This window comes from Diachasmimorpha longicaudata, chromosome 1, assembly GCF_034640455.1.
Source record: "Diachasmimorpha longicaudata isolate KC_UGA_2023 chromosome 1, iyDiaLong2, whole genome shotgun sequence".
NCBI lineage: Eukaryota > Metazoa > Arthropoda > Insecta > Hymenoptera > Braconidae > Diachasmimorpha > Diachasmimorpha longicaudata.
Window position 1 is genome coordinate 6,087,843 of NC_087225.1, and position 17,102 is coordinate 6,104,944.

Below are 17,102 nucleotides of genomic sequence, written 5' to 3' on the forward strand. Positions count from 1 at the left end.
TATTAACGTAAAACCGATGGGCCATGGACCCCCGAAACTACCCCCAATTCTCCCTCTCCCTCGTCAGTATGGAGTATCCTGCCTCCTCCACATCCTCCTGAACTCCCGAATCTCCATCACCACATCTTTTCTCTTTTACACGGAAACATCGATCTGCCACGGTTTCCCGTAATGTAGGTCGAGGGGAATGGGGATGATGGAGTGGGTAAAGGGTAGATGCGCACCAGTGACGGGGTGGATGGACTTTGGCACTGGTATTTTGGGGTCGACTCGCTCGGTGGCGCTGTAACATGGCACAGGCGCTGTAGAAAATTTCTCTCGTGGGAATCCCCTTAGTGTGTGTGCAACGTCTGACTAGATGGTATTCCAAAACCCCTCGTCTCACCCTCGTTGTTATTACCCGTGGATTGGACAAATGTGTAGTGGGTGAAGGTGGCTTTATGTTTGTGTTGGGTAGTGGCTACGTTGGGGTAACTGATGGGGAGCCGGTACAGCGGAGTGGGAAAGAGATGTCGATGCGCCACGGATGCTCGGTTACGGGGGTAGACTCGCGCCGCGGGGGCGATGAGCGCACTTCCGTTTGCCCTTAGATTGTCCTGCTGTTGTTGGTGCTGGTTGACATTTATTGTTATACTATTGAAATCAAGTTGCGTTGAAACAAGTGATATTGTTGGTAGTGATAATACGAGGCTATTCTGGGAACTTTGGAGTTATGGAGATTTGGATGTTGGGAGGGATGAAAGATCCCGGAGCCGTAACACACGGAGGGCTCAAGAGGGTGTATACGATGAGGAGGGCGATGGGGATTTATCGTATGATGGAGAGGAGGACTATGTTGAGGGAAATTCGACAGGTAATTAGAATTGGATTAATTATTTATATTTATCGTTTTAATGATCTCTGATGCATTCGGTGGATATGAGCACTTTCCGTAATTGTGGGGGTGAAATTTTTCGAGTAAAATAAGTGGCCGATAATTGGTTAGTGTGGGGTGATTTGAAAAATTCCGGGGGGGATATTTCACTATCGCGTGACATGATGTATTTTGTCCACTATCTCACGTGCTACACTCCAATGCCCGACATGCCGACACACGTCGGACGTGAATGACCTGATTGTCTCGTGTTCTTAGTGGATAATGATGCTTGTTGAGATAATGGAGAGTGTCTATAGGAATATCTATCAACGAATTATATTGTGTTATTCAATTTTTACTCCATGGGGATTAAACGGTGGAGAAAGTGCGGTTGGAAGGCGGTTTTAATTTCTAATGCCAGGTGATTTTGACAGGCGTCTTAATGGCTCACATTTTGTCATACATTTGAAATTGAATTTTTTTATCATTCAGGTTTCCACTGCGGGTGATAGCGTTAGGTAAAACTCAGGGGAAACTTTCTTTTTTATTGATTGAGGGATTACGGCGGGCTAATGGGGAGAATACGTGTGTCAAAATCCTTTTAGGATGTGCGAGAGTTTTTTACATAATATTTGTGCCAGGGATTATGGGTCAGTGGGGATATCGGGATGTCGTGTGCGCCGTCATGTTGTCGTAATGACGTACTATCCCCTTGAAGTGTTCTGCATGCAACTTGACCAGTACGTGCTCTATCTGGACATCTTTTCAAGTACATTCGCATGATTCACGCTTAATTTCAGGATAATGCTGCATTCAGGAAGATAGTAAATTAAATTTTCCGTATTAATAATTTTGGGGTATTCAAGGCTTTTTGTTAATTAGCGAGTGATTTTTTTTCATCGGGTGAATAAATTGAATAAATAGGGCGAATGTGGGAAGCGGTATTTTTTAACGTTTTGGATTATTGGACGAAACAATGCAGCGTTAATGGTGTCTGGGTGGCGTCTATTGATTATAATTGCCAGCCCGCTTATTGTTGATATTCAACATAAACATCATCAAGAGTTTCTGCCCATGTTAACGAGAATTATTCCGCGCATTCAAACCTTGAATATTGAATTGTCATAGTGATGTGAATTATATGAATACTTTTGTTGGAGTAATTAAGGGAATGGGCACAAGGCTGATTTGATTGATTGGGTTGCAGAGAAAGGGCGATTTCTGGGCTCACTGTGCGACGACACATGCAGCTCGAATCTACAGCATGTTGTTTGCGACTCCATCAGCGGTAAATGTGAGTGTGAAAAGAATTATCCGGTGCCGCTTGGACCGACAAAAGGCTGCACTAAACGTGAGTTTCAATGGAATATGAACAATGAAAACAGGAGTTGGAATTAAGATTTTTTTTTTCGTTTGAGGGTTTAAAAATATCCAGACGATGAAAGTGCCAATGGAAAATTCGTTTGGAAGAATGCCAGTTTTTCGTCTTTGGCTTAGAAAATATAGGGCGCAAAACCGCGTGCATAAATTCTATTTACCACACTTTGTGATTAAATAGAGGGGTCGACACAGTGGGAATTTTTTGTCGCCGCAAGCTCGTTAGTCGGATATAATGACAAAAAATTCTGTTCGATATACGGTCGCAGGGGATTTTTCTAGCTCAGATAATTAAGTCGCCTTTGGCTTGTTCTGTGACCTCATACTCGTCCTGATATACTATTTCGATCCTCAGGAGGGTAACGATGATTTACAGAACATAAAGTACCCGAAAAATCACAGTTCTTCGTTTATCAAAAAATCTACTGCTGCTGATGTGCGATTTCTCAAAATTCCTCGGGAAATCTACAATCAAATCAATAAAATTTCCATTACCAGCACTAGATTTTTTCCCGGCTAGTACATTGCGCCTCATTTTCTGTGAGAGCCAATTTGACTCCTTTAATTCATTGTCTGACGGGATCGGAATTTTCCACTCGTATCGCCAGCCAATCCCCGCTTTTCCATAGAATGCCAACGACACGAGTGGAAAAAGCCCCCTATCCCGGAAATGTACTATTGTAATGTTTAGTTTAGTTCTGATTCGCCCATTGAATTGTCTATTCAGCGAAAAAGCTCGGAGAACAATGTTTCTATCGGGCAAGCTGCACATTCGTCGACCAGCACGCAACGTGCACGCAGGTACAACACAATGCCATGTGCGAATGCGATACGGGATATCACCGTGTCGTTCTCTCAAGACCAACAAAAAAAACATTCTGTGCAGAAGGTACATAAAATTCACTCATAAATTATTAAATACGCATAATTAATTTGAATCGATCCATTGTAACATTCCACTACCAAAAAAAATATTATTTAAAATTTAATGAAGAAAATTTAATGACTGTGTTAATTTAAAACTGACCACAGAATAAATGACAATATATCGTTCCGGTTGAATATTGAAAGATAATCTTGAAAAGAAATTATAAATTCTTCAATAATTCGATCTTGAACCGAACTCAGAGTCAAAATCAATGTCAATGAATTTTCAAGAGCGTCTTCTACTATCTTGTCTCATGGTGTCTCGAGGTGATTGATACAGGATCATACGTTTCAGATCTCGTGCTGATAAAGACTGACCTCGCTACTCTTCTTGGTGTAGCGTCAGGTATAGCGGTGCTCACGGGACTGATTTGCTTCGTATTAAAGTTATTCAGCCGAGCTAGATATTCAGAACCCAGACATTATGCCAATGCCCATCATACTCCACCGATGTTATTCAGTAATGATGCAGGTCAGTACCTTCTTATCGACTTTATCGCCAATTGCTCCTAACCAGAAATATTGATTTACGAGGCATAAATCAAAATCAAGGCCCTCTAAACTTAGAATCAACGTTGCAGCATTGAAAGCAAAATTATTGGAAATAAAATTATAGAATTTACCAGACGTTTCAGTTTTTAATTCTATAAAATAGTAATTAATCAATGTAGGGTTACTTTTAAAAAGATAAAAACAGTTTATTTCCATGAAAAAAGTACAAATGATTTTAACACTATATTCGCTATTTTAAAACACTTAATATATTTTACAATCTTCAGACACTCTTAAACACACTCTTAAATACGTGAAACAAAACGTCTAAGTTCACGTCTATCTCTTCAACACACGTCTAACGTCTATCGCTGCTCACTAACGACTCTGACCCTGTCCCTCTTCTCAACCCTGGACTGGGCCCTAATCGCGTCACGTGGTCCTCGCATCCCTGGACCACGCTGGCTGCAACGATCTACGCCTGTCACATCTGTGGACCTCATAAACCCACAAAATATGACCCTCTAAGGGCTTCTATAGTACAGGTTTGCATTCCTGTACCAATCCATGTCTATTTGCGGGGTTTCCTCACAAATAGCACCTACGCTAAAACAACAATATGAACTTATAGCCCTAGACTATCTTAATAAAATACGAAGAACATCTGTCTATAATATTTGACAGATTATCATTCTTAAACTGGGGATTTCCCCATAATTATTGCCGATACTACAATAATTTCTCCAGAAATCCACTAAAACTTCTCGCACATTTCGTTTTAATTTTCATTCATTAAGGGAAAGTCCCTCTAAGATTAACTGGAAATCTACTGTTGTTCTAAATATGAAAAAAAATATTAGTGTAAAAGCGTAAAGTATCTCCTTTTGATGTATAAAATGGATAAATTATTGACTGTTTCAATTAACCTCGGAATTACTTTCCCTGAGTGCACCCGATGTTGAGTATTCAATTGAGCTAGAGCCCCCGAGTAAATTCACCACTTACAATTCACTCCATGAGGGTAAATGAAAAATTCAATAGAAAAAAATCAAGAGCAGACACGTTGCTCCCATTTCCACCAAACCCATCGTCACATCTCTGCTAATGGGATCCTCCTCCATTCATTCAGGTATACCATTGACACTCTCAGGAAGGCCCTCGTCGCGCTCAAGCCAGCGCAGTGGTGATGGCCCATTGACCTGTGGAGCCTTCACGAGGAGACCAAGCAGCGGTGGTAGCCGTGGACCACTTGTTCCAGCATCGCGTGCAGGTGCGGCACGTGCCGCCGCCATCTTGCTTATTTCGTGTCACCTACAGGCAGCGGCCAAAGGGAAAAAGCACCGACGTACCCTTAGCGACGTTGCCGAGGGATCCAACGGCCTCGGTAGACGATATAAAAAAAATTTGCAAAATTGCGGAAACAAACGCAATGACAAAATTATCGATGTTCCTTCCTCCATTTTTAATTTTTTCAGAGCCATAAACTTGTTCAAATTGAGAATATTATTGTCGCTGAGGGGGAAGTACAGATGTGACCACGAGACATGAAAATAAGGGATGATAATTCCGGGAATTTAATACCGCACATGGATGAGACTTCTTTAATCCTATTTTATTTACGGGTTGTTGTTCTTTAAATTTTTTTGAGATTTGGAGGGAAACGCGAATAATAATTCAGCTTAAAAAAAATTAGAATGGATTTTAACTTAATTAATTCTCATCGAATAATTTTTTTCAGCAATTCCATTTCTCAAATTTTAAATAACCAAAGTTCTTCATTGAATGTCCTCGTGGAAGTCAATAATTTTAAATGATAAGAAAATCGGAGAGTATTTCTTTCAATTGATGAATATTGCATCCAAGAAAAATTATTCATTAACGAGAGGAATATTCTTCGGGTAAAAAATAATATTCTCTATTTGGAGATCATAATGTCTCTGTGTGCTCGTGGAAAAGCTCAGGTTTCTATCCCCAACCTATTATTATTCTTTTGGGTGCTTGCTGGACAACCCACATTCTCCCTCTGTGTGAATCAACAAAATTTATTGTGCCGTTCTGTGCTGTTTGTCGTTGTACAAAATCCACTATTCCTCATAATTCAAAAACTCAAACAATGTACGATGAAACAATATTCAAAACTCACACCTTCTCAACCTTCCATACTCTGTTTCTCAATCATATTAGTCTACAACTTCTATCACACCTCAAAGTTCGATGTTGCCATTCTCGCGCCGTGTCTGACCTCGCAGGGCTTCATCTACTGTTTCTACTTCTGAAACTCATACGATTGAGGAGCAAAACTTTGAACGAAAAGAAAAAAGAAATCGAAGAGCAATGAGAGCGGAGGAGTCTGTTATCATGAAACAGAGCCTACTCTGCTATAGTCTGCTCTATTCGCCCGTCTAAACCCATTAAAATCGGTAAAACACCGGAAAAACGAGGTACAGACCCACACCCACGTTCAAACGAGTCAGCAAGATGGCAGCGGCCGGTTACAGTTTAACAACAATAACAATAAAGCTCCTTATGTAAGCGAAAAAAAAATTTAAGTTGGTAAGAAGCCTCGATAAATCGTCCACTCATAGCTAACTCGCTGCACTCTGGGGGTAAATGCATGCTTGATCATCTATCTGATATGAAACACATTCTCTCTCAATTCATTCTCTTGAAACTAATCATGATTGTGGAATGACGTGACCCCAATTTCGCTGGCAAATTATTTTATGAGTATCTTGAAAACGGAGGAGCTCAGCAGAATCCATGACAATAAATTTTTGTAAGAAAACTTGAGCGTCACAAAGAGCGAAGAGCCTCTTCATCAATTCTCTTGAACCTCTCAATTCTCAAGGTATTCACAAATTTATAAAAGCGTCAATTGTGTTAGTCTTCTGTTATCGCTTAGAGAGATTCAAGCGGTATCTATGGAATGACATTTGGGATTTAAAAGCATAAAATTATAGTTACGAAGAATATATATCAAGGGAAAGATCTTCCGTGGGGAATCCGATTGGATTTATTCTGGAATTAGACTCCAAAATGGGGAAAATTATTGCAAAAATATCACTTCTCTAATTTTTCAGTGGGATTTCCATGAACGGGGTCCCAAAACACATGTGATATATTGTGAGGGTCATTCAGGGAGTTATTTGAAGACGCAATATTTTCTGAAATTTTAATTTGAAATAATTCGTTTGCAAGTTATACAAAAATGAGAAATGATGGAAAAATTATAGTCTCTTCCGATGTCCAATCGATGGGTAATAATTCGACTTTTTGATATTGAATGAGAGTTCATGTGGTATTCCGAAACCGGCGAAAATTCAGAAAATACCAATAGATTGCTATGGTACTACATAATTTACTCAAAAACAATGAATATTAATGTTTTTTCAACCACAATATAAATTATTGTACAACCGCTTGTATCTCTCACACGCCACGATACTTGATACCCAGCACGTGATATACATGTTATCCTCGATGTCACTGGGGTGGGATGGTCATTGAGAGCCGTTACAGAACCGGAAGTGCATAGCTTACCTGAGTCACTCTTGCAACAGTTGAAAAATAACAAAAAAATGATGTGAGAGAAAATGATAAAATGTGCGTGGGCGCAGCCGCATGACTGCGAAATAGCGATGGGGTTTGATATACTTAAAATTTTCTGTCTCTCTCTCTCTCTGTCTCATTTATCTGTGCGGCACGCGTGCATACTGCATGCGGCACACCGCGCCTTTCTCGCATTACAATAACATATCACTTTCTCCTCGGGCAGGTTCGCGACGTCCGAGTCTGGCGTCGATACACAGTTCAACTTCATCGGCGAGGAGTTACAGCGCCAGGCGACTCGAGAAGGAGAGAAACGACAAGGAGCAGAGACTGGCGCTGCAGGAATTGAGATTAGCTAGACAGCGGGAGCAGGAGGTACAGATGCAACAGTTGCAGACGCAACCGACGCCCAGTCCAAGGACACCTCATTCGACCGATGAATTATTGCCGGCGGTCGAGGAAAGCCGAGAGGTACATTGAAGATGGAATAAATTACTGGATATTATGTTACGAATTACAAGGTCTGAATCGTATTGATGAATCAGAAAAACTTGAATTCAAACGGAAATTCTGCACCGAAGCAAAATATGCAATTTTATTCAGACGTGTGTTCAAGATGTGATACCCTTTTAGCTTAAATTTACGGTTATTTATTCAAATTTGACATATAGGGCATATTCGGTCATTTACCTTCCTTAATTTACGTTCGTTAAATTTTTTTGACAAATTATCAATCGAGAGAGCACGAAAAAATATATGGGTTTGCGTTCAAATTTTGTTTTTAAGTCGCACTTAATGAGCTACTGTTATCTTCCGATTTTTGAAGTCCTCAATTTTCTGGGAAAGGTCACGGATATTATGTATTACATATTTGTTATCTATAATATTCTACTCTAATTAGTTCCAATCGTATACTTTTCTAATTTCGCTGAACCCGATCCGTATCCTCAATTTTAATACTAAACAATTGTTTCAAGGAGATATTGACGGTGGTAGCATCAGAAATGCCATCAGTATCACGAATAATACCTCAGCAATCATCAGTGAATAATCACAGATCATCGATCCCCGTATCCCTAGGGTCAACATCATTGACAGTGCACCGTTCGATGAATGCAACTGAGACGGCCTTCACAGCTCCTGCGTGCACATCCGCCTTAAAAAATAATACATCCGCGAATTGTTCCAGTGTAGTGGATATTTTTGAGTCATAACCCATGAGTGAAATTCATTCTGGCCCTCAACGTCTTACAATTAGGCCAATCATCGCTCAACAAGTGCAATCAGTTCCGTTTTGCCTGGAAAAAAATATCTATTCATTCAGAATATCAAATTTAGCACCAAAATTATATTTCAAATGTACAACTGCATCATCCTGATGATTTACTATTGACTAAAGCTCATTGTGTTTGACATACAACAATATAGCAACAACTGTTTGTACAAAACAATTAAAAATAGGGGGATAATAAATTCATTTCCAAGTTACATCAATCCACGAGTCGGTTTCAAACTATTGATTTTCTAACATATCCATTAACAAAGATCGTCTCGTGCTGGATTATTTATAAATTGTTTAGTCACGTGTTACGATTAACTTTTAAAAATATGATGCCGAGTTTAGACGGGATATTCCACTGAATAGCAATACGAAATGGGATTCTCAATAATTGATTTCGTAATAATCGCAAAATTTACAAAATTATATATTTCCATGAAAAAATATATAGAAAAATCAGAATCTAATCTCTGCTGCATAATAAAATATTGAAAAATGCAGCAGAATTTTTCAATGAAACAGTTCCGTGTGCGCTATGTTTATAATAACATGGCAGTTAAGTTCATAATGATTTCAACAGAGCAAATAAATTACGGACGATATAAACGAAAATTTTGATCAGATGAATCCATGTCAATATTCAGTGAAATAATCCAAATACTTGTTAAAACGATTGAAATATTATTTATATGAATATTTTACCAAAAACTGTAATTGATAAAGTATTACCTTGATATGTACAACGTTTACTGTAGCTAGGGAGCTTTTTGACGGTATATGAATGAAATTATTGACGATAGGAAATTCATTCCCCTGAATAATTTTCCAATTTTAACCCTTCGCGGGTGTGAAAACCACTGGATTGAATGTAAGATCTAATATCAATAATTATATATTGGCTTTCCTAATTGTAATCAGTAATGTAGGCTGGCTGCCTTAATCCAGAAAAACGATAATATTTAAGTATAAAATTGATGACAAAAGTGTAGAGGATGTGATTTGTATGGAGTATATGATGTAATCCTGATGGAGATAATAAGAATTCACATGCTATGATGCAATGAAATTGTCAAGATGAATGATTATTCATTTTGTACGTGAATTGATGAGAACCCTGAGAATAACCGTTACAAAAAAACTGCCGGAGGAATTTTAACGAGAAACAGAAACATTGAATCTAGAGTTAGTGCATTATTGTATTAATTTCGATAAAAGTGTTGAAATAATCACAAAAAAAATCTCAATTTATTATTAATAAAATTGGTTGATGGGTATGTGTTGACGTGCCAATTAAGAAAATTACTTCGAGCTTTTAAGATCTTTCAATTTGATAGAATATATTTGCTTATTGCCTGTCACGCAATCGTAAATTGTTCATCAGCTTTCCCCATGTTTTTCTCGACTTGGAATTTTTTTTTCTGGAAAATTAGCGGATGAAATAGACTCGCACAGTGCGATTCAAATGCAACAATTAAAAAGCCAGAGTTTGTATTTCTATTTAGTTAAGTCAACTCAATTTAGTTTAGTTGCATGATGCATAAATCATGAAATATAAACCGTGAAATTATATCGCGCATGTCGTGATAGTTTTTGACACAAACGCCTTCATTATCATGCTTCAGATGGTATCAAAGGAACTGCTGAGTACTAGCAATTAATTTGGGTATTTTTTTAATGAGGAAAATAGGAATTTCAGGGGTCACGTAGCCGCATTCATCTAGTATTTTATGTTTGAGAGGCAGAAGTAGTTCAGTTGAAAAATCGAAATTGACATTTTTTACCGAGAATAATTTGCATTTTCACTAATTAATTCATCGGCATGGCGTCAATCGAGGATTTGGTGTCAGTGGAATTCGAAACTGGAGATAAACCGGAATCATTCGAGAAAGTCATTCGTCCCTCAACATTTTTCTCCTGGATTTTGGGTGTTGGTATTGCAAGACCTCTAAAATCGTGGAAAATTTCCACGTTTTTCCTGCGTTTTGTTAATTTTGGAATATGCTCATCAATCGTGGCATACGGGGCTATCGACTTCTTCTTCTTCGGTAGTGTTTTCAAAAGCGATACTTTCAAAATTATGTACTATATGAACAAAGTAGCGTGTTACATATCCTCGTACTACTACGTATTCCACGGTCTTGTGCAATACAAAAAGTGGCCAATTTTGATGGAGAGAATCGCTACTATCGACAAAAAAATGAGGCATTGTGGACTGGAGTGCAACAATACATCCATCAGACGTTTTCAGATTTTCACACTGATTATGACGTGTCTCCTTGGTCCAATCTCTCTCGTTTCCCATGCACTCTACTACCTCTATACTCATCCGGAAGAGATTTTTGCTTCCGATCTACTGTTGTATCACACTATCAGTCAATCCCTCTGTATAAATTTTGAATTCGATTTGATTGTCATGGGAATTTATACGAGATTCAAGGAGATTAATCGAGGAGTTCGCCGCTGCGCCGAACAAATCACAGCTGGTAGGATCATTATGGAGATTCGAAAGGCGCGAGAGGCGCATCATGGTAAAGAGATTACTTCATTAACTGGTTAAAAACCAATACATCGATTTATTCATTCATGTGTACGATGAAAAAATTATTTTAATTATTTCATGATTGGGACTGAGAATCATTTGGGTCAGACACAATCGAGAATATCTCATAATTACTGATTTTCCTACTTACAAAGTTTCCCGCCCCATTCAATTAGAATAGTTGATTGAAGTTTTTCAACTGTTAATTGAAAAAGTTCATAATGAAAAATCCTCAAATGTGTAAATGGGTCGAGTTGGCATCAACTTTGTTAATTAAATTGCATGAAAGAATTTTCATGCAACTTATTTATTAGTAATCAGTTTTACACAAATTTAATTTTGTTATCACGATGAAATTCTCCGTTTACAAATGTTCCCACTATTGAACATATCTTGATAATGAAATCAAAATTTAAATTATGCATCCACGGAAAACAATAATTTTTATCTAATTAAGACAATCAATAAAACGCAGAATGTATACTTATGCATTATTCGGATCAATTAGATTTCGCCCCAAACTGATTCTCAAGTGGACTATCGCCCCGTCAAGAAATATGATTATGTAATCGAACATGTCCATCTCCCACAGAATGCAAATCTCACCCAGAATCCATAGCCATGTAAGCACACCCCTCTAAGCACTTAAATACTCTATTAAATAATAAATTACAGCTCTTTGTGCTCTTGTGCGATACATCAACAGTATCCATGGTATACATCTTCTCTTGAGCTCTCTCAATTCATTTACAATGGTCGTAGCAACACTCTTCCGGATATATATGGGCGTTGTCGAGGGAATAGACAAATTTATGATGATAAACAACGTCATCTGGTTGACGTACACAGCACAATTTGCGTTGACTTGCTTTATTTGCACTTGGGCGCGCAAAGAGTCATCAAAAACAGGGATTATAATCCACGACATTGTTCTAAGGTGACAGTAAATTTTTTATGATTGCTAGATGTATAAATCACTATTTAAAAGTACATGAAACAACCATATGGTACGTCGTAAACCCAAGAAATGGTATTTCTTTAAAAATCATAAAGTAAAGAATTAGAGATGAAATTGTCCGCATCAGAAAACTGAATTTCGAAAATTCTGAATTAGTCTACAAAATTTTATTAATAAAGTGTATTCATTTATTCATCGGCAAATAATAATTTATCAATCTGATAATGACAATTATGGATTGATCTCAGGAGGCTGCCCAAAGGCCCCAGGCCCTGCGATCTGTATTCAGTGGAGATTACCAGAGCCCCTGAAGACCCAGAACTTGGTCTTCGCAACGAAATCAACGATTTTTCTGCACAATTAGACCACAGCATCATCGCCTTCACTGCATACGAATTTTTCACCATGGACAATAATCTCTTGACTAATGTAAACATTTTTTACACAATTATTTATATTTATTTACACCTCTCAATGAAGAGCAAATGTTTAATGTTCATACACTGCATATTTTCAGTTTATTGGAGTTATCACAACTTATCTGATCATTCTGGTGCAGTTTTATGCGCCGGAAGGTGCCTGTGGCGGGATCAACACGATACCCTCAGTGGAGTTGTAGAGGAAGAAAATTTCTTTGGCAAAGTTTGATGCACTCATTCACAAAAAATACTTGTCAATTAAAAAATTCAATCACCCTAGTAATGTGCGTTATCATTGAGTATTAAGTTCCCCCTGTCAGATTCAAAAGAATTTCATTCTTCAAAAAACAACGAATTCGCTAGAAAATTCTATTCAGCTTCCCAAAATGAATTTCTCAATTTTTATTGTCCCTGTCATTATTCTTGTTTATTTTTGTTTAATATGATGTATCTCATGTTATTTGATTATTTACACTATCGACATTATTAATTAGAGCACCTTATATTTTGTTTGTTTGTACATTAAAATTTTTGAACGGAAGTTCACAATTTTTCCGGTATTTACATATTTATTCAATGTATTTAACATTTCTTGCATCCATAAAATGTCTTTGTTTAATGAAACAAAAAAAAAATTTAAGAATCGGATTCTACCATCTTGTAAATAATAGATTCCATTGAATAGGGGTGCGTTATTGAATAAAATATGCAAATGAGCTGTGGAACTTTTCGATAGAGTCTAGACCTAACAAGACGTTCAATAAAAATTTAATACAATTTTATAGCGAATTCATTAATTTTGGGATGAAATTTTGTCGTATCTGCTAAGCAATTCTCGTAATAGTTTCAATTGAATTGGAGAGAATTAATGAGGTAGCTACGCATTCGCAAAGTAACTCTGGTAAAACATTCCCATCGCGTTCGTTGCAAAAATAGTGAAGCAACTCCACCACGTTGCCAGTCCGAAGAGTCCTCTGAACACTTCCGTTGTGAATATTTTACGTAGCGAGCTTAACGCCAAGTGCAATTCCTCAACGGTTTGAGTAACTGTTTTGTCAGTGTCGGAGAGATCTAGCGGTGACTGAGGGGAGCGATCGTTAATTGAGCATTCATCTGATGGAGTATCAGTCAATATTGCACTCCAGCTATATCCACCGAGAGTTTTGTACATCAGAGCGAAGAATAAACACATCATTAGAGGGGCTAGAAACTGGAGAGTCACCACACACAAGTAGTAGAAAACTGCAGCAATCTGTAAATAAAGTTTTTTAAAATATACGTGAAATAATATTACAAGTTATTCTTCTCCCGGGATTTCTTCAGCAACAATATCTTATAATAAATACGTGCTAAACCGAATATTTTAATTTACCTTTTTTTGTAACTCAACATTTGTTATTCTACCAGCTTCTCTCTTCTGATTCTCCAATCTTTGTTCGGCCAGATTGAGATAGGACTGGAGGTACAGTGGCATCAGCGATATTCTGAGAACAACTACCAGGATAATCACAATGAGCCTCGCACTGTCAAAGGCTTCCGAGGTCATCCTGAACGAAAGGAAAAGTTCAATACATTCAAGAGAACAATCAGCTAACTCACAAACAAAAAATTTATGATTTGCGTAGGAAAACTAAGCGTACAGTGGCTTATCCATTCCGGAGAATATTCTCATACTGAAGTAATCCCTGCTAATTGGTTTAATCCACAAACAAACCAGAAACAAGGGTGAGACGAAGCTAATATTCGTTAATAATTTTAAAATTTTCCTGTCCTTGTAATACCTAAAACAAAAATCCATAAGTTGAAATTCATAGACGCTAGTAACATGGATAATAATAAAATCATAATTACTTCATGGTGTCCCAGTGCATCTTGGACATTCTCAGACCAGGAAAGGTGAAGAGAGATCCGAGGAGTCCACACCAAATTGCTAGAAAGAATTTTAATACTATTTGGGAGGCTGGCCCAGCTGAAGAGAGGCCTTGATTTCCTAGGAAAACTGAGGCACTGTGGTTGAAACTGACATACGCCTTATCCAGACCAATTTCAAGTTTATTTTCGTCAACAATCAGAATCATCATAGCTATGAGAAGGTAGACAAAACCTGTGACGATGCAGGTGGATCTCTCACCAACACTCTCATCACCCTTGAAATACTGAATCCATAATGTCAGTAACATCTTGCTAGACTCGTAATTGAGGAAATTATTTGATTTTGATTGCTATAAATAAATCAATGGATTATCATACAAAAAATGATCTAGTCCTACGCAAGTGTCTATTTCTCTTTCATTTGAAACTAATGATCTGCTGTAGCTAATTTGAATAAAAATACTGAATCCAGTGTCTTTGTGGTTTGAATTTATGACCACTGACAAACGCTGCGAAATTATCAATTGTTACGATACATTATCGATATAAATTGTTTCTCTATCACAGTCAGGTTCTGATCCTTGTGAGCAAGATTCTTCGAAAATGCTGACTTTTAGACTAATCATTGTGGGCACTTGTTGATAATCCACTGATTAATTTGTTGCTAATTTTTTTAATGAAGATCGTGAGTTTCCAAAAGGATACAATGCAAATCCAATAACCAGTGAGCACCAGACCATGCTGAGATTGATCTCATCGGTAATTGGATAGAAATAATTATAAACCTGTAACATAGAGAAAGGATATAATGGATCATGCTGGAGATAGTAATTGTAAATCAAAATGAAAAATATAGTGCTCTACCTCAGTCAAGGTATAGGTAATAGCCGCATACACCGAAAAATCCAATAGCCACTGAAACTCAGAGTAATACTTCAAGTGCACTACATCGAGTTGTGACACTTTGGCAGTCTCGAGTGTGAGATCAAGATTTCGAGGAATGTGAAATGTCTCAGGTGTTTTACCATTCTCCATGTGTCTTCCCTTCTTGGGTTTTTCCTTTGGAATACCAGCTAAGCTCTTCAGCTGCTGGTCTGTTGGATACAAAAACCTCAAGAGCCTAAAATTAAAAACAGTAATAATAATCTATTCCTCACAATAAGGGAGAGACAAAAATAGCTCACTCTTCATTATAATTAGTTCGAGAAACTGAAACTACTTTTTTACAATCCAGTGATATTTTCCAAATTGAATCAATACTACAAATATTCATCTCGCTGAGATCCCGAGATATTCTTTGAAAATTAGTCAATGGTCAGCATGGATTTCATTTCATCATGACATATTGATAATCAAAAAGAGTTCATTTTACGTCTTTAATTCGTATTGAAAATTTGGATGACTCACCCCGTCGAACATAATATCCATCTTCCAAACGAAAAATGTGGACTCAATTTCTGTATGAGGCTCACCATCACTAGGGTGATGACCAGTTGAGCCCCTAGAAGGGCCTGAAAATAACAAGACAAAGCATAAAACTCTGTGTTTTACAACAAAAAAAAAATTATAAACAACAAAATTACTGGTTTTAAACAAATGTGAGCAAATTTTAATTTATGAATTCAAGTCAAGAGAATCGTTACTTACCATTGTACTCAGCAGGTTCAAAGCACTTCCAATTACTAAAATGGAACGACTATTCTATTTAGAAACCTCGGTGTTAAACAAATCCACTAGGGGGGTCTAGATTTTGTCAAATATTCTACACATATACATGGAGATATGAATAGATTTGGAGCTAAACTGCTTGACGTTTCCCTACCGCCAGAGTTAACCTAACCTCAATTCACTTATTCCCCAATAGCGCTCAATGCCGGACTGTATTCACATAAGTCAGGGCTCATTATGTCTCCAGGGTACTTTTAACGGTAATAAATAAACAATAAATAAACAAAAACGGATAAACTCAATTAACTGCCAGTTTTAGAGACTGCTTTTCAGAGCCCATATACACGTTATGCACATAAACCTTCAGACTTCATTTCCATTGACGACAAAATACCAGATATAAAACAAAAATTTCAATGTTTCATAATTAATAGTCCCTCCACTTCGTAATTTAATCGGGAAAATAAACCCGAATTAATCTTTTGTTTATAAAAATGAGATTTATTTTCATCACCGATGCTTGCCAGAAGCGGGAAATTCAAAATCACGCTGTAGCAATAAGAAAAACGCATTAGAGATGCGATTACAACCGGAATTCAATCGAGTAGAAAACTGGAAAGAATTAACCGCAATGTAGTTAGACCGGCGGGAAGTTGTAAACGGAAAAACTAATTGCTGTACATGGTTGTACATCGTTAGTGCATATATGGATTTTGTTTATAGAACCGTGAGTAATTAATCATCATCAGGTGACACTTGCTCATGATGACGGAAAAAAATTAAAAATCAACTTATGTAATTAAACTGCAGCTAGTTTTGTAGGACACCGTTTGTAGATCACGAATATGAAGATTTGTCCGTTTGTACACAAACAAATCATGGAACACAATCGAATGAAAATTGTGATTACTCCCCCCTCTAATTAATTAAGGTACGATACAGGGACGCAAAGAGGATAGACTAAAGTAGAGGCTCGGTTCTGGGGGTTTGAGTGACGCCAGGCACTCCACGTTACCGACGTAGTTTCACCCCACAGGAAACGGGGCGCCACGAGTACTACTGACGTGAATGACGGAGAGTGAGTGAGAGAGAGAGAGGGAGAACGATACTTCTCTCTCGCTCATTGGCAATTTCAAAACGGACCTTTCAGGGGGGGGCAGGGAGGT

The 17,102-nt window shown here is 37.6% G+C and overlaps 3 protein-coding genes across 6 annotated transcripts; 2 read left to right on the top strand and 1 right to left on the bottom strand.

Annotated features, from left to right (window-relative positions):
* The first annotated feature begins 258 nt into the window (after positions 1–258).
* Positions 259–9,783, top strand: LOC135169061 (uncharacterized). Of its 4 annotated transcripts, none has more exons than XM_064133773.1 (7): positions 259–853; positions 2,064–2,207; positions 2,961–3,122; positions 3,456–3,632; positions 4,782–5,036; positions 7,428–7,672; positions 8,182–9,783. In XM_064133773.1, exons 1-7 carry the CDS (start codon positions 565–567, stop codon positions 8,413–8,415), a joined length of 1,506 nt encoding a protein of 501 aa, XP_063989843.1. In that variant the 5' UTR covers positions 259–564; the 3' UTR covers positions 8,416–9,783. The 4 variants fall into 4 exon arrangements, with proteins under 4 accessions (XP_063989843.1, XP_063989834.1, XP_063989852.1 ...); XM_064133764.1 differs by having other exon boundaries at positions 265–853; positions 8,179–9,783; XM_064133782.1 differs by having other exon boundaries at positions 266–853; positions 4,782–4,922; positions 8,179–9,783.
* Positions 9,784–10,097: 314 nt separating this feature from the next.
* On the top strand, positions 10,098–12,624 carry LOC135172598 (putative gustatory receptor 28b). The gene is made up of 4 exons (XM_064138754.1): positions 10,098–11,008; positions 11,695–11,956; positions 12,226–12,406; positions 12,495–12,624. The coding sequence occupies exons 1-4, from the start codon at positions 10,300–10,302 to the stop codon at positions 12,594–12,596; spliced, it is 1,254 nt and encodes a 417-aa protein (XP_063994824.1). The 5' UTR covers positions 10,098–10,299; the 3' UTR covers positions 12,597–12,624.
* On the bottom strand, positions 12,414–16,863 carry LOC135172593 (transmembrane protein 161B). Its single transcript, XM_064138741.1, has 8 exons — positions 15,916–16,863; positions 15,676–15,779; positions 15,133–15,388; positions 14,974–15,053; positions 14,248–14,580; positions 14,037–14,177; positions 13,769–13,943; positions 12,414–13,648 (listed from the first exon to the last, which is right to left on the bottom strand). The coding sequence occupies exons 1-8, from the start codon at positions 15,916–15,918 to the stop codon at positions 13,274–13,276; spliced, it is 1,467 nt and encodes a 488-aa protein (XP_063994811.1). The 5' UTR covers positions 15,919–16,863; the 3' UTR covers positions 12,414–13,273.
* Between the last annotated feature and the right edge of the window lie 239 nt (positions 16,864–17,102).

Excerpts from the sequence above, each read along its gene's own strand:
- LOC135169061 (XM_064133764.1), top strand. The coding sequence starts at position 565 with ATGAGCGCACTTCCGTTTGCCCTTAGATTGTCCTGCTGTTGTTGGTGC. Across the intron at positions 3,633-4,781 it reads GTTATTCAGTAATGATGCAG|GTATACCATTGACACTCTCA; the intron begins GTCAGTACCTTC and ends CCATTCATTCAG. Across the intron at positions 7,673-8,178 it reads CGGTCGAGGAAAGCCGAGAG|GAGATATTGACGGTGGTAGC; the intron begins GTACATTGAAGA and ends AATTGTTTCAAG.
- LOC135172593 (XM_064138741.1), bottom strand. Across the intron at positions 13,944-14,036 it reads TCCGGAATGGATAAGCCACT|GATGACCTCGGAAGCCTTTG; the intron begins GTACGCTTAGTT and ends CCTTTCGTTCAG. Across the intron at positions 13,649-13,768 it reads ATGTTGAGTTACAAAAAAAG|ATTGCTGCAGTTTTCTACTA; the intron begins GTAAATTAAAAT and ends CTTTATTTACAG.
- LOC135172598 (XM_064138754.1), top strand. The coding sequence starts at position 10,300 with ATGGCGTCAATCGAGGATTTGGTGTCAGTGGAATTCGAAACTGGAGAT. Across the intron at positions 11,957-12,225 it reads ATCCACGACATTGTTCTAAG|GAGGCTGCCCAAAGGCCCCA; the intron begins GTGACAGTAAAT and ends GATTGATCTCAG. Across the intron at positions 12,407-12,494 it reads ACAATAATCTCTTGACTAAT|TTTATTGGAGTTATCACAAC; the intron begins GTAAACATTTTT and ends GCATATTTTCAG.